The sequence below is a fragment of the Capronia coronata genome (assembly GCF_000585585.1).
Source record: "Capronia coronata CBS 617.96 chromosome Unknown acBCG-supercont1.8, whole genome shotgun sequence".
NCBI classification, from domain to species: domain Eukaryota; kingdom Fungi; phylum Ascomycota; class Eurotiomycetes; order Chaetothyriales; family Herpotrichiellaceae; genus Capronia; species Capronia coronata.
Window position 1 is genome coordinate 933,449 of NW_006912900.1, and position 14,380 is coordinate 947,828.

Here is a 14,380-nt window from a genome sequence, read left to right on the forward strand (position 1 = left end):
GGCACGCGCAAAAGGGCGAAAACGAGAGACGAGCGCGAACCAGGGACGAACATCAACCACCCTGAACCTCAACCTCAACCTGAACCCCCTTCCATCGCTTTCCTCGAACACTCACTCTGTAACATCGTCGACGCCTTTGCCAATCCTCATCCTCATCTTCATCCTCACGACACCCTGATATTAACACCGAGAACTGTCCTTGGTGTTACGCCTTTCTCTCATATACGATTACAGTTTCTGTCGCGCAATTCCTCACGAAGTCCCAGAAACTTGAACGCTGTCGCTCGCCTCGCACAACCGCGATTGAATCCCTCTGCATCACACTGCAACGCGCAAAGGATCATTCCAGCGTCACTCCACGTCCTCTGTATCTGCGAACTGCACCAGATCCAAAACAACAGGGCAATCGCCCCCTGACCTGACCTCCCCTCTCGCGACAGTACATCAGACTTCCTCCTTGTGCACTGCACCTCATGTCCATACCGACCTTCAGCTTCGAAATGCCCGAGTATGCCAAAGGCACCGGGGAACAGAGAGGATCGTATCTGTCGTCTTTTGCACGCTGGTTTCAGCTGAAGAAGTACCAATACGAGGTCACTTTCTCGCTGTACATGCTTACGTCGACCGAGAAGTTCATCTTCAGTGCGTACCCCTCATCCTCGTCGCCAACTAACCCTCTCTGTTGAATCGCTTCCTAACCGCACCTTTCAGATCTAATCCTCTTCATCCTTGTCTCTCTTCTGGTCACCGCTGCGTCGTTCTACCTGCCGAACCACATCGCCGTCATCTACAACCGCATCTACTACTACGTCAACGGCGAGTTCGCCTACGCCACTGCCACGGCAGGAGGGAAGGCGGTGTCCTACATGACGGACGGGCTGGCGATGAATTCGGGAACACCGGCATTGGTCACTTCTACTGCACAGGTTATGGGAGACTCGGCCGCGGCCGCATTGAGAGACCTATAGTGATACCCAACATAACTTGTTTTATACTAAGCACACGCCTCACATCGGCGTCTGGGTTTTCGGGGGGTTGAGAATGAGTTGGTAGAGACGAATATTACTGATTTTAAAAAATGCACATTTCAGCATGGCGTGTCGCATTGGCTTGTTGATTCGTGGTAGCGGTAGCGGTAGCGGTTTGAGGAGTGTCACATGGTTTGAGTGGAACTGTATCATATTTCACATTAGGTGCTGGTTGTGTCGAGTTGAGCTGATGTACTTTTATTCCTCCTGGTATCTGCGCCCAAATGGTCGTGTTGTACAAAGTGCCGTTGAGAACGTTGCTGGCTCTCTTCATTCCAAGGCCTTGATACCCTGGTGTCTTTTCCCTCTCTTGTATTATCATCGATCAAACACCGTCGCCATGCCAAAAAGAAAGTTCTCAAATTTCGGTGTCATACACATCGTCAAGGGAGAAGAGAGATGCAATCAAGCCGTACCCTCATGTTTCTCTTTCGCATCCCGAAACGCCAGTTTGGCCGCCCCCAGCGCCTCTTCGGCCCGCCGCCGTCTCTCAATCTCGCGCTCCTTCATCACATTCTGGATGCGCTCGACCTCGGCTTTGATCTCTTCGCGCTCGTACGGGATCTTGTTGCTCTGTTCCTGGGTCGGCCAGAAGTCGGGCACGGAGAAGCGCTCCTCCAGATTCGTGCCGAAATAGTACATATATCCTATCGGGAAGGCGAGGTAGATACCAAACTAGCGAGGGACATTAGACGAGACCATAGGACGAGAGGGGGGAGAGCGGGACGTGAGTGCTGTACCTTGAAGACTTCGAGGTTGGTGCCCCGGAGGGACCGGAGGATGTAGTTATACACCATCAGGCCTGCGGCCAGGATTGCCCGGCTTGTTGGAGTCTTGTTGGATTCACTGCTACTCTCTGAAGCAGGACCGGATCAAGAAGAATCTTTCTTCTGGTCAATCGTCGGATGACAGGGCAGGGAAAAGAGGGACTACATATGTAGGTATGTACATACGGCTCAGTCCTCATTCGATGGTTGAGTTGGCTTGGCGGCTGCTCCAACCTCAGGTGAGTGCCTACCTATATCCTTCTACCAATAGGTGCACACCCTGACCGGGCCGCTTTAAGAACGACTTGTCCTCACTCTTACTGCGACTTACCTCTCGCCTCACTCTTCAACTTATCCTTCTTACCCTTAACGATCCCATTCGATGGCTCTAATTAATACCCTTCTTCCAATGCGTGGACTGTATGGAACAAACCTACAGCTATGTAATTTCACGTCATGCCCGCCGCTCTACATGGTCCTCGATCGGGACTAGCACTCACGGCTCCCAGGTCCTCCTCGAGTAAGCGGCGTCATCTATCGCCGGAAACAGATGCGCCATCCTCGTCCTTTCTGCCTCGCGAGGCAATTTGGACAGGCCGTGGCAGATATGTTAGATCAGCATCATTGCATTTTGAAGCTTTCTAGCCCTCTTTGATGGCCACTTTACTCTTCTAGCCCAGGAAGTTGACGGTGCAAGACGCACTCCACCACGCTGTCGAGGTATGTCGGTGACGCGACCTGCACCCCCTCTCTGCAGGGATGGGTTTCTGTTAGTCCCCTTGCCCGCACCGCCTCGAATGCCTTGTGGTTTGGTTCGGTTGTCTCTTGATGTCTCGCAGATCCAGTGCCATGACTTCAACAGCATGGATGAGGTCACTCAGCAGGCCGGGGGACGTCTTGCGACGTCGCTTCACAGGACGAAGCCGGTTGCTCTGCCCTCTGCCAACCCGCGGTCGCTGACGGCTTCTTGTCCGAAGCTCTTGGAGCCTTTTCTGACATCTATTTTCTACGGACCAGCCAAGGGCTCGGGCTTCTCCACCAGGGTGGCCATTGAAGATCTTGCCGAGGTCGTCTTGAGGATGGCTTCCGCGATTATGCCCGATGCAGAGTCCATTGCAGGGCTGGGTCCGGAGGAACATCTTCATGGCAACTTACCCAGGCCGACGGTACCTGCATCTCCTGCATTTCTCCACACTCTCCGGTGTCTTGCCGGGGTTTAGCTTTGTGAAGACCTATCTCTCGACGAAGGTAGGCAAGGTTTCCAATACCTTCCCCTGGTCACAGTATTTCCCGGGAGTGATGGTATGTGAACGAAAAAGGTCATGAACAAAAAAAGTCATCAAAGCCATCCCCAGCGAATGGTGGAGCCCCTGGTTCGGAATGACACCTAATGGGAAAAAAGCGTACACACGCAACAAAGAAGGTGTCTGCGATTGACCTCGTGGGCGAGTAACTAGTTCCCAAGACCCCCTATGGCCTTTGGGTGCAAACAGCTTCCATTTTCCGCGACGGGGAGTACGTCTACTACCCTCTGCCCGAACGTGGAGGTGAGCATGTCGCCGAAGCCGCCGGAGCCATATGCCATCCCAGTGCTGGATACGCCCCTCGACCAAATTGTCAGATTGTTTTCCTTATACGTATTACGTATACAGGTGCGGTGACGATCCACGTGTACACGCAGGACGGATTGTCCGTGGGACAGTATCGGTTTGAGATTACGCAGGATGATAGAGCGCAGCAGGCCAGGGGAAGGCTTCTGGTCTTCTCGCCCGGCGATTTTCGAGACCTGGCGTTCTTTGAGACAGATGAATGTCCGTTGACGGTGTTTGCGGCACAGAATGAGATGAGGGTGTTTGCGGCCAAGATTTGGCCCTGCACGGTGACGGTGGACGATTTGGTGGAGGTTAGGGTCGAGAGCTCAGAGGATGTTACATGTCGATACAATGACGCCGAGGGTCAACAAAGACTCCAGGCTGCGCACGGGCTGGCTCTGATTCCATAGTTGATTTCTAGGAGTGACCGGAAGGTTGGTTGATATGTAGATAAAATTTGCATTGAGCTACAGAGTTACATTCCCGCTTCCCTCGCTGAAGTTCGTGATGCCCTCTTGACCAATACGTCCATATTCCGGTATACTGTTCTTTTTTGCTAGGCTACTACGTACCTCGTTCTTGGGCGTACACCAACAGTGGCATGGCGTGGCCGAACCACGTGGGAGTCAACGCAAACGCGGAGAGAGCGCGGTGCATGCCGAGTTTCTTACGAGCGAGTCAGAGGAGGCGACGTCGGCCGAGAGCCTCGCCTTTCAAGTTGCAGTCATGATTGAGTTCAGCGGTCCAATCGGGCGGGTGTAACTGTGGTGGAGCACAACTAGCGCCCGGACATTCAAGGTACATGATTGGCTTACCGGAGACCGTCTCCCGCCCCAACCCACTACTTAACGAAGTGGTATACAATTCCTACTATAGTAACCAGGACGATACTGCTAGCAGATGTTGAGGTGGCCATCCACAATGCAGGACACCCCCTCAGGCTACTGTACACATTAGTGCCTTTCACACTACGCCGAGATCGGAATCGTCAACCCAAAATAGAACGTCGTCACGTCAAAGCAGGCTGGGGATAGGAGTAAGCTCGGCCGAAAGGGATTTCGAAGAGCGGGAGCGACATAGATGGACTCGAAAGAGGGCCAACCATATACCGACGCACGTTGATGCTCATCTACTGCTCAAGTTTCGCTGGATCTCAGTCACTTCAGCTCTGCTGCTCTCCTACCAGCTGGCTCTGTGAGACTGTCGCCCGTCAGAGCCAGAATCCAAAATGACTTCCAAGCCTCGTCTGACATTTGCATGCGGACCATACGACCGCATGGACGCCCTCGCCCACGGGGTGGTCCAAGCCGCTGGCATCGATTTGAACCACATCACGATCGACCACCCCAGGGACATCTTCGACCGCATGGCGGGAGGACTAGAATTTGACGCATCAGAGATGTCGGCATCAGAGTACATCTGTCGCTACGCCGACGGCGAGCGAGATCTGACGGCCGTCCCGGTCTTCCCATCGCGGGCCTTCCGCCACAACTGCATCGTGGTCAACACCAACCTCGTGCAGAAGCCGTCGGATCTCAACGGAAAACGGATCGGGGTCCAGCTCTACACCATGACTGCGGCGGTGTGGATCAGAGGCGCCCTGCAGGACGCCGGCGTCGACCTGTCCACGATCACCTGGGTAGAGGGTGCCCTGGAGAAACCTGGCCCTCACGGCAGCGCGCACACCAAACCCAAGCCACTCCTCCGCCAGGTCAAGCGTGTGTCAAACGAGAACAAGTCAAAGTCCCTCAGTCAGCTGCTGGAAGATGGGGATATTGCGGCAACCATTGGTGCCGACCCCCCTCCGTGCCTTGGGAAGGCTTCCCACGTGCGCCAGCTGTTCCCCGACATCAGGGAGACGGAGAAGCGGTATTTTCGAGAGAGCGGCATCTTCCCCATCATGCATCTCGTGGTGGTCAAGACAGACGTCGTGGATCGGTTTCCATTCGTGCCGTCCAGTCTGTTCCACGCAGTGAACGAATCCAAGGACATTGCTCTGCGTCGGATGAAATACTCGGGCACGTACCGCTACATGTTGCCCTTCTTGACCTCGGATCTGGAGGAGATTGAGGAAGTCTTCGGCGGCGATCCATGGCCTTACGGCATCGAAGCCAATAGGAAGAGCTTGGAAGCCCTGGTGTCGTTCCTCTACGATCAGGCGATGATAGCTCGCAAGATTCCCTTGGAAGAGCTTTTTGCACCAGTGCGCGGCAAGAATCTGAAGATCTGATACTTAAAACAGAGATTCGACACTCAGCAGCTATATAAAGCCAATTCTATAGCTCGGATACATCGTTGAAGACGTGGTGGATGGGCAACATCATCGTGAGGCAAGGCTGTTATGTTGACCGAATTCTAAGGCATTTACAGGTGGGATATTCACACCCCTTGTACTTACACCACCTATTGTCACGCTTATATAGAGAAAGCGGTCCTGCCTAATTTACTCGCAATACAAAACAACAGTTTACCACCTTCTACAGCACTCTCTGGGCTGTGCTAACGTGTTCTCCTACTGGAATCAGTGCTTCCTACCACCACTCACCCACTGTGCGAGGTAAAATTTGTGAAAAAAGATCAGATCCCCATCAAATAGCTGGAGTCTAGAATCTATTGCTGTCTAAGCACTATTCAACCCCTATGCTAACCTCCAAGTGCTCCTTGAACCACAGAGCAGCTTGCAAAAAGGAATTCTCCTTTGCATACTCGACGTGCCGGACATCGGGGTCCCCTCGAACTGCAAATCCATGCCCGACACCACCGTACAAATTGATCTGGTAAGGGAGACCCAAATCCTTCAAGATGACCTCGGTGTCGTGGCGTTTCTCTGCCGGGAAGATGGAGTCCTTTTCGGCGGCAGAGATGGCCAGTGGGCCCTTGATGCTCTTCAACTCGTCCTCGTCGATGAAAGATGGATGAGCAGCGTATCCCACGTCAATTTTGGATGGGCCTGAGACGAGGTGTCGAACGACATACTTGGCCCCAAAGCAGTATCCGGCAGCAGCGATTTTCTAGATCTCGTCGATTAACGCCATCCCTCAAAAGTTCCTTCGTTCCTGGTCAAGACTCGACGCACCTTGCATTGGTATTTTGTTCTCATCTCCACGAGACAGGCGTGAACGATGGGATCGATGGTTGAGGGCGTGTGAGACTTGTTCAGTCCGCCGTACTCTCCCCGTCTCCATTTTTGCATATCGAAGTCCCCTGGCCGATTCAGCGGTACGGGATCACCATAGAAAAGATCCGGCATCATGACAAAATAGCCATTTGCCGCGAACTTGTCGGCGAGGAGTTGAGCATTGTTGAAGCGGTGCCCGATAATATCAGTCAGACTATTCGACATCTTAGAGGTGTGCTCCTGTAATAGATCCAGAACATCAAGGGGCCTGCCGCCTGCACATACATCAAGACGCCATAATCGGTCGATCTATCGTCAGGAAAACTGGTATAGATCTCGAAGTCGCCCAAGCTGGACAAACTCCCTAGGGGTTGTCCCTGGTGCTGGGTCCCTTGGAAACAACAGGCCGCAGGCGGGTGAGAGGCCATTCTTCTGGGCCTTGCAAGCGTCGCGAGGATATGGCGAGATTTGGAGACATGGAGATTACTTCGCCCTTGATAGTTTTAAGCAGCTCGAAGGGAAAGAAACAAAGAGCAATGTTTCGGTCGGATCGGCTCTATCCATCGTGATACGACCGAGGTAAGAAAGGCTGACGTGGACAGTACACCCTCTCTTGAATGTTAATGGATGTGGTCTCTGCGTAGAGATACAACTGAGACTGGTTATTTCTTCATCAGTGTGAATGAGAGCTCCGAACACGGAGGTACAGGATACTTACCTGGTAGACTTCTCCTCACAGTGTTGTCCTGCCGTATCTCCACGGGAATTTGGCCCCCTGGATAGATCGGCTTGAAGACTCCCCTGATTGGAGCATCCTTACTGGACACGGCACGTCCTACCTTAGCGAGCACAGAACAACTCTTGATAGGGCAGCATCTGTATGATCCATGAGCTAGTATGCTGGTTCTTCAGTAACTCCAAGCCGACTCAATCTCAGGCTCCTCGAGGCACTTGCTTTGCTAAACCTTGACTTTCTTCGACCGAACCACCTGGCCGAATGAGCGAGGTCTCCGTTGCTCTAGTTCTGCTGACAAAATGCTTCCGACTATGATGTCCAATTCCTCTTGAATAGTTGTTTAAGTGTCTTGTTCTTCTCAGGATCACGCATGAAGTTGTATCATGGTCCGTCAGCCAGCCAGCCTTGTTCACATCAAATCTGCTACGGGTTTCGATTGCGATTCACTCACACCTCAGTCGCCAGAGAGAGAAGGGGTTAAGTCAAGTCCAATTATGGCGCTGGATCCAACGGAAAAGCATTGTCTGGTCACCGACTCATCAAATGATGTTGCAAGAACAGCTGCGTCTCCAGATCACCATACACAGCATACCATGGACGGCGACCAACGCTGTATCGAGGATCGATGCGAAGAGCACACTCCGGGAAACGAAGACAGAAGCACATGTCCCCTCAGTAATCAGCTTTCTGCGCCAAAGAACCGTCTGTGTGAGAAGATGGTGGACCAAGGGAAAGAAGATCACGCTCCCGCGACTGCCAATGTTACAAGCGGCATTCAAGTGCTGACTCCGGCCGCAGCAACGACGGCAGTATTAGGAGTAGGAGCAAACACAGAGGAACCTGAGCCACGGATTCTGGTCCGTTGGGATGACAACGACCCTCGCAATCCATTCAACTGGAGTGTCACGTATAAAAGTTGGATCATGTTCCAACTCGGCATGTTAGCCCTGGCTGGATCACTAGGGTCGAGCATCATTTCACCTGCGAGCGAGGTGCTGGCGCAGGAGCTGGGCACAGATCTCGAAACCAACGTGCTGAACGTATCATTGTACGTGGTGGGATTTGCCGTTGGTCCTCTGCTCTGGGCGCCGCTCTCCGAAGTCTTCGGGCGGCGAGTGAGCATGATCCCGGCCATGACGGCGTTGGCCTTGTTAAGCATCGGGACAGCGACCAGCCACAGCGCGGCCGCCATCTTCATCACCCGGTTTTTCGGGGGCGTCTTTGGCTCCGCCCCGATCAGCAACGTCGTCGCTGCGCTGGGAGATATCTGGACGCGCGAGGTCCGCGGCACGGCCGTCAGTCTCTATGCGATTTGCGTGGTGGGCGGACCGACCTTGGGCCCTACGATCGGGGCCGCGCTTGTGGTGAATCACAACCTGGGATGGAGGTGGACCGAATATATCCTGGCGATTTGGGTCTTCGCGGTCACCTTTCTGGCCTTTTTTTGTCTCCCGGAAATCTACGGCCCTGTGCTGCTGAAGCGAAAAGCAGTAGACTTGCGCAAAGACACGGGCAACGACCGGTACTTCCATCCACAGGAGGACGTCAAGATCGACATTCAGTCCATTATTACGAAACAGCTCACCCGGCCGCTCCTTATGTTGGTGACCGAGCCGATTGTCACCTGTATCGCGCTGTACGCTTCCTTTGTGTATGCCATTCTATATCTCACGCTCGAGGCCTTCCCGATTGTCTTCCAGCAGCTTCGGCATTATCGACTGGTGGTCTCAACCTTACCATTCCTGGGTCTGTTCATCGGTGTCAATTGCGCCCTGGTCATCAACCTGGGCAATCAACCACGCTACATCCGCAAATGTCGCGAGGCCAAAGGACAGCCTGTGCCGGAAGCGCGCCTGCCGCCCATGGCCATTGGCGCCGTCTTGTTCGTCGTGGGGCTGTTCCTGTTCGGCTGGACCGCTCCAGCTCACTACTCTTGGGTCTTGCCGTCGCTGGGCGCCGTCTTCATAGGAGCAGGCTTCAACTCCATCTTTCAACAGTGCCTGAACTTCCTGGTCGATGTCTACGGCCAGTACGCCGCCAGTGCGACAGCCGCCAACACGTTTCTGCGAAGCCTCCTGTCCTGTGGCTTGCCTCTGGCGGTTCGGCCCATGTTCTTCGCCATGGGCGTGGGGCCGGCCATGTCGGTGATGGGAGCCGTCGCGGCGGCCGCCCTGCCTGTGCCTTTTGTTTTCATGAAGTACGGCCATGCTTTGCGTCGAAGATCAAAGTTTGCACCGATGCCAAAGGAAACCTGAAATGTCATAAGCCTAAGGGCGAGCATAAGAAATGCCGCGGTAGCTATCGTCGTAGATGTGGAGAGGAATTTTGATATCTTATCTAGGTCAGGACAATGAGAATCGAACAAAGGAGAAGATCGCCCGAGGAGAAAAGCCCGAGCACCCATGATGTTGAAAAGGGAAACCGAACACTTGTATCTTCGGTTCCAAGCGAAGAGGGTGTCGATGGCTTAGCCAGCGGTGGGTGATTGCGCTCATAGCATTTTCATGAATGAGGTCGACATGGTTCGTTCTGCTTGATACATGAATCAAGAAATCTGACGGCGCATATGCCCCAGCCCCATATGATGAAGCTTATCGACCATGCTGAGGTTCATGAGTACCAATTCGATCTCGATGATTCTGAAGTGACCCTTTTCATTGGCTTGGAACTCGAAGCAATAGTAGCGGCTTCCCACTGTCGACAACGTCCGCCGGTTTAACCAGGACCTTTTCGACCCTGGCGCCGGCCAAATGATGCGCGACATCAACGTTGATCTCCAACTTCATGGCCTCGAGGATGACCATGGTCTGGTCGGCCACCAGGATGTCACCCTCTTTGGCAAGGACCTTCCACACATTGGCATTGACGGGTGCTTCGATAGCAGTGATCTCCGGGTCTGTTTTCCCATATCAGTAAAATTCATATATACAAGGGGACTGATATCATGATTACCTTTCAGCCAGCTGTCGACAAAATCCATCGGAATGGCTGATTCATCCTTCTCCCTCGTCCAACGAGCAACCAATGCTTTCTCCTCAGCCAGCACCTTTTCCTGACAGGCGCTACGGTATGCATCCAAAATCTGCAGCTCGTCCTTCACCGAGTCGAGAAGCTGGTTGTGGGCCTTCATGTCGAAGTTTGTATCGACCATATCGTACTGATACAAACCGCGCCGGAACATGGACATATGGTCATCGTACTCGCCTTCGGTCACTTCGTAGAACGTGATGACGTCCATATCCTCGAACAGCCACGGCCGAGAGGCAGAATACCCGGCCTTATAGCCGAGCACGTCGACGCCCGGGATCGTCATTCCCGTGACCATATATCCGCCCGGACTGTCCGCGTTGTACAGCGCCATACAGGAGCCACCCCAGGAGACTGTCCCTTCGGGAGTGAACGTCCGCGAGGGATTCATCTTGGGCGATTTAAGGCGATGGCGTGGGTCGGCCGGCAGACATTGGGGCAGGGCGGAAATGAAGCCGACGCCGACGACGACAAATTGGGCTTCCAGAAAGATTCTCTTCAGGCCACTCGCGTCGAGGCCGTTGTTCCAGGCCACAAAATCAAAGTTGTCGGGCAGATATGTCGCGTACGGCCGTTGGTTCGTCATGTATCTTTCCACACAGTCCTTCAGCTTGGGGTGGGTGAATGTCAGGGGCAGGCGGAATGTGCGATTGAGCAGCCTGACGTCGTGGAGGTCGCCCAGCCTCTCTTCTGCGCGGACCAAGAACTCGACGAGATTCCTTTGTGGGATCCGCAGGCCGTCGTAATAGATTTGCAGTGAGTTGCCGCAGCCGACGGCGTTGATGAGTCCACCCTGGAAGCTGATGTCGCCCACCGACGCTCGCAGCAGCCTCTGCAGGGCTGTGGCGCGACACTTTTTGTTGATGTCGAACGACTCATTGCCGTAATCGACGAGCAGAAATTGATCGCCACCCTGCCGGTAAGTGACAGCAGGTCTCCCAGGCACCGGGGACAATTCTCGAACGACCGACAACAGTGTTGCATCTGGTGTTGACGCGGCGAGATCTTGGAGGGGAGGCGATGTGTTGTCGAGTGGCTCGATATCTTTGAAGGAACCGCTCTTCACCCCTGCCGAAATCTGCTGGACGAAGTGATCGCCGCGTCGTCGAGAGCGGAGCGCTTGTTCCAACGTCACTTTGTGAAACCTCAGAGTGTTTCCTGCTTCCAGTTGTCCCACCTTCCAGAGGTCGGCCTTGATCACGGTAAGGCTGCAGATAAAGCCACCAAAGTCCGGACAGTCCACAGGGAAGATGACAGGCTCGTCGCCCGTCCAGTTCAACCCTCCCAGGGGATAGCCATACTCTACCACGTTACTGGGGTGTGCTCCGCCGTCACCGCCGTCCAGTCGAGCCCACTCCGGGCTGGGGCCGATCAAACGGATCCCTCCACGTGCTGCATTGTGGGAGATCTTCCACGTGGTGTTGTACAGCATCTCAATGTCTTTGGCAGAGAGGTAGCCTTCTTCGTACGGCCCCGCCATGGCTTGCACGTCCCAGTGCTGCGAGTACCGCGGGATCAGAGGTGCAGGGATGCAAACGCCGTCGTCTGGCGCCGGCAAGTCACCCTGTGGTGATATCCTCAGGTAATCTCCCGACTTGAGAGATCGACCCTGATAGCCACCCACTCCAGAGCCCGGACATGTCGCTTTGGAGCCGAACCACGGAGCCACATTGGGAAATCCACCCTTGACGGCGAGATACGCCCGACACCCACTGTCGGACGCCGCCTTTCCAATCCTCAACGTGTCTCCTGCGTGAATGACGAGTCTCGTCCACATGTTGATGGCTTTGCCATTTAGTGTCGCATGGAAAGGCGCACCACACAGTGCGACAACGGCATCTCCAAGAAACAGTAACTCGGGCCCGTTCAAAGTGACCTCCAGGGCCTCTAGCCCAAGCTCGTTCCCGACGAGAGCATTGCCGATCTGGAAAGCGATCGGATCCATGGGGCCTGCATGCCCAAAGCCTCGGCCGATGGTCGGGCGGCCTGGGTAGTCTTGAATAAGTGTCAACGAGCCTCCAGATATCACGTCGATGGCCGGGGGGAAATAGTCGAAGGTGTCGAGAAACTTGGTCGTGGTATTGCCCAAGCCAAATTCGGTCGATTGGAGAATAGCCAAAAGGAAGTCGAGGTTGTTCGCAGGGCCCGACACGACGCTTTTGGTCACGACGTCGGAGATTTGTTGGATCGCTTGGGCTCGTGTTGATGAATGGTGCATCACCTTTGCCAGCAATGGATCTGAGTCGACGTTAGCCAAAGCTGTCCTGTCCTTTCATTTGCATGTCATGTCATCTCTTTTGGATCTTGGTCCCCATGTCAGGCTCAGATTTGCTCACCGTAGTAAGAGCTGATTGTGATGCCAGTCCGAACCCAGCTGTCAATCCTCTGACCCGGAGCCTCGTGCCACCGGACCTCCTGTAGAACTCCCGGAGAAGGCGCAAAGTTCCGGGCCGGATTCTCTGCGTAGACTCTCAATTCGATCGCGTTGCCCTGCGGTTGAAGAAGGGCTGGCTGTGACCTGACCAACTCGGCAGTGTCCAGGCCACCTCTACCGGAGAGCTCTGCATCGGCTTGTCGATACATCAACTCGACGAGATCTACTCCATAGCAAAGTTCCGTGATACCATGTTCGACCTGCAAACGGGTGTTCATCTCCAAGAAAAAGAAGCTCCCCGTGGCATCATCGACCAGGAATTCAACCGTTCCCGCAGAAGCGTACTGGACGGTTTCGGCAAGGCTGATGGCGGCCGCCGTCAACTGTTCCCGGAGCTCTGGATGTCTATTCTCAATGTACGGCGATGGACATTCCTCGATGACCTTCTGGTGCCGACGTTGAATAGAGCACTCACGTTCCCCTACCGAGATGGCCTTCCCTTGGCCATTTCCAAAGATCTGCACCTCTATATGGTGGCTAGAAGGGTAGTAGCGTTCTAGAAAAAGTCCGGCATTCTTGAACAGAGCTTCTCCTCTCGACCTCACCGTCTGAAACGAGCTTCTCACTTCATCCTCGGTAAAACAGGTCAAGAGTCCCATGCCACCACCACCTGCAGTAGCCTTCAACATGACCTAGTCATTTGAGACAGACAGGCGTCAGCAAATTTTGGAGGCAGCGCGTGAAACAGTATAGGTAAGACGCGAGCTTGGTTTGCGAATAGAACTTACCGGGAAGCCCAGTCGCTGTGCCATGGAGACCGCCCGCTCTTCATCGTCCAGAAGTCCGTTACTTCCCGGGACGACTGGAACGCCCGCTTCGATGGCCAATTTGATTGCAGAATGCTTAAGCCCGAAAGACTCGATATGTTCGGGGCTAGGCCCGACGAAAGCGAGCCCATGTTCTCTCAACTTTCGCGCGAAATCGGCATTCTCGGAGAGGAATCCATAGCCAGGGATCACGGCATCAGCGCCATTGGTTTTGGCTATCGAGATGATCTGATCACTGCAGAGTTCCAAGCCAAGTGAGTAAATAAGGTTGCTGCATTCGAGCGACCAAATGTTTGGGGCGTGTGCACTTACCTATCAAGATATGCCGTGGCCGGGCTTCCCTTTAGCAGAACTGCTGTGTCTGCCAGAGACACGTGAGCCGAGGGAGCATCTGGCTCGGTGTAAATGGCGATAGTTCTGATACCAATCGATCTGTCGTTTCATTAGTGTTCCAGCTGTGTTTCTTGGAGAAAATCGTGGCCCTACTTTGCCGATCGAATCAATCGGACTGCGATCTCGCCACGATTGCTGACCAGTACAGTTCTCAGTGACTCCATCGTCTTCTTTCGCCGGAACCTGCTTCGTGTTGGCGGTTTCGCGAAGCCTATAGCGCTAGATGAGCTTCTATATCTCCTGAGCGACAACCTGGGGCGGTCTTTCCGCAATAGTTGATGATGGGGTCACGGTGGGACCGGGAGATGACCGGCCTAGATAAGAAATACCATTGCCGGCTCCGGTTTCACCGGCTCCGGGCTTATCTTTGGTTGATTGTGCGATAGATAGGCAAGTTTTCTCAGACCTAAGACGCTGATATCAGGGATACCGGCTTCCACTCTTCTCTGAGAGAGAGTACCACGGTGGGTCGAAACGATTACCATTTTACCTTTTATCATGGTCCACCAATATCACAC

The 14,380-nt window shown here is 53.9% G+C and overlaps 6 protein-coding genes across 6 annotated transcripts; 3 read left to right on the forward strand and 3 right to left on the reverse strand.

Moving 5' to 3' along the window:
• Positions 1 to 473: 473 nt before the first annotated feature.
• Positions 474 to 968, forward strand: A1O1_08578 (uncharacterized protein; the record flags this gene model as incomplete). Its single annotated transcript, XM_007729437.1, has 2 exons — positions 474 to 642; positions 712 to 968. 2 exons carry the CDS (start codon positions 474 to 476, stop codon positions 966 to 968), a joined length of 426 nt encoding a protein of 141 aa, XP_007727627.1.
• Positions 969 to 1,433: 465 nt separating this feature from the next.
• A1O1_08579 (uncharacterized protein) lies at positions 1,434 to 1,825 on the reverse strand (the record flags this gene model as incomplete). The annotated part of the gene is made up of 2 exons (XM_007729438.1): positions 1,434 to 1,703; positions 1,769 to 1,825. 2 exons carry the CDS (start codon positions 1,823 to 1,825, stop codon positions 1,434 to 1,436), a joined length of 327 nt encoding a protein of 108 aa, XP_007727628.1.
• A 2,790-nt stretch (positions 1,826 to 4,615) lies between these two features.
• A1O1_08580 (uncharacterized protein) lies at positions 4,616 to 5,617 on the forward strand (the record flags this gene model as incomplete). Its single annotated transcript, XM_007729439.1, has 1 exon — positions 4,616 to 5,617. The coding sequence occupies one exon, from the start codon at positions 4,616 to 4,618 to the stop codon at positions 5,615 to 5,617; it is 1,002 nt and encodes a 333-aa protein (XP_007727629.1).
• A 397-nt stretch (positions 5,618 to 6,014) lies between these two features.
• Positions 6,015 to 6,933, reverse strand: A1O1_08581 (esterase/lipase; the record flags this gene model as incomplete). Its single annotated transcript, XM_007729440.1, has 3 exons — positions 6,015 to 6,398; positions 6,464 to 6,719; positions 6,791 to 6,933. 3 exons carry the CDS (start codon positions 6,931 to 6,933, stop codon positions 6,015 to 6,017), a joined length of 783 nt encoding a protein of 260 aa, XP_007727630.1.
• Positions 6,934 to 7,735: 802 nt separating this feature from the next.
• On the forward strand, positions 7,736 to 9,496 carry A1O1_08582 (uncharacterized protein; the record flags this gene model as incomplete). The annotated part of the gene is made up of 1 exon (XM_007729441.1): positions 7,736 to 9,496. One exon carries the CDS (start codon positions 7,736 to 7,738, stop codon positions 9,494 to 9,496), a length of 1,761 nt encoding a protein of 586 aa, XP_007727631.1.
• A 399-nt stretch (positions 9,497 to 9,895) lies between these two features.
• A1O1_08583 (acetyl-CoA/propionyl-CoA carboxylase) lies at positions 9,896 to 14,026 on the reverse strand (the record flags this gene model as incomplete). Its single annotated transcript, XM_007729442.1, has 6 exons — positions 9,896 to 10,137; positions 10,194 to 12,506; positions 12,605 to 13,334; positions 13,431 to 13,704; positions 13,782 to 13,901; positions 13,956 to 14,026. 6 exons carry the CDS (start codon positions 14,024 to 14,026, stop codon positions 9,896 to 9,898), a joined length of 3,750 nt encoding a protein of 1,249 aa, XP_007727632.1.
• Between the last annotated feature and the right edge of the window lie 354 nt (positions 14,027 to 14,380).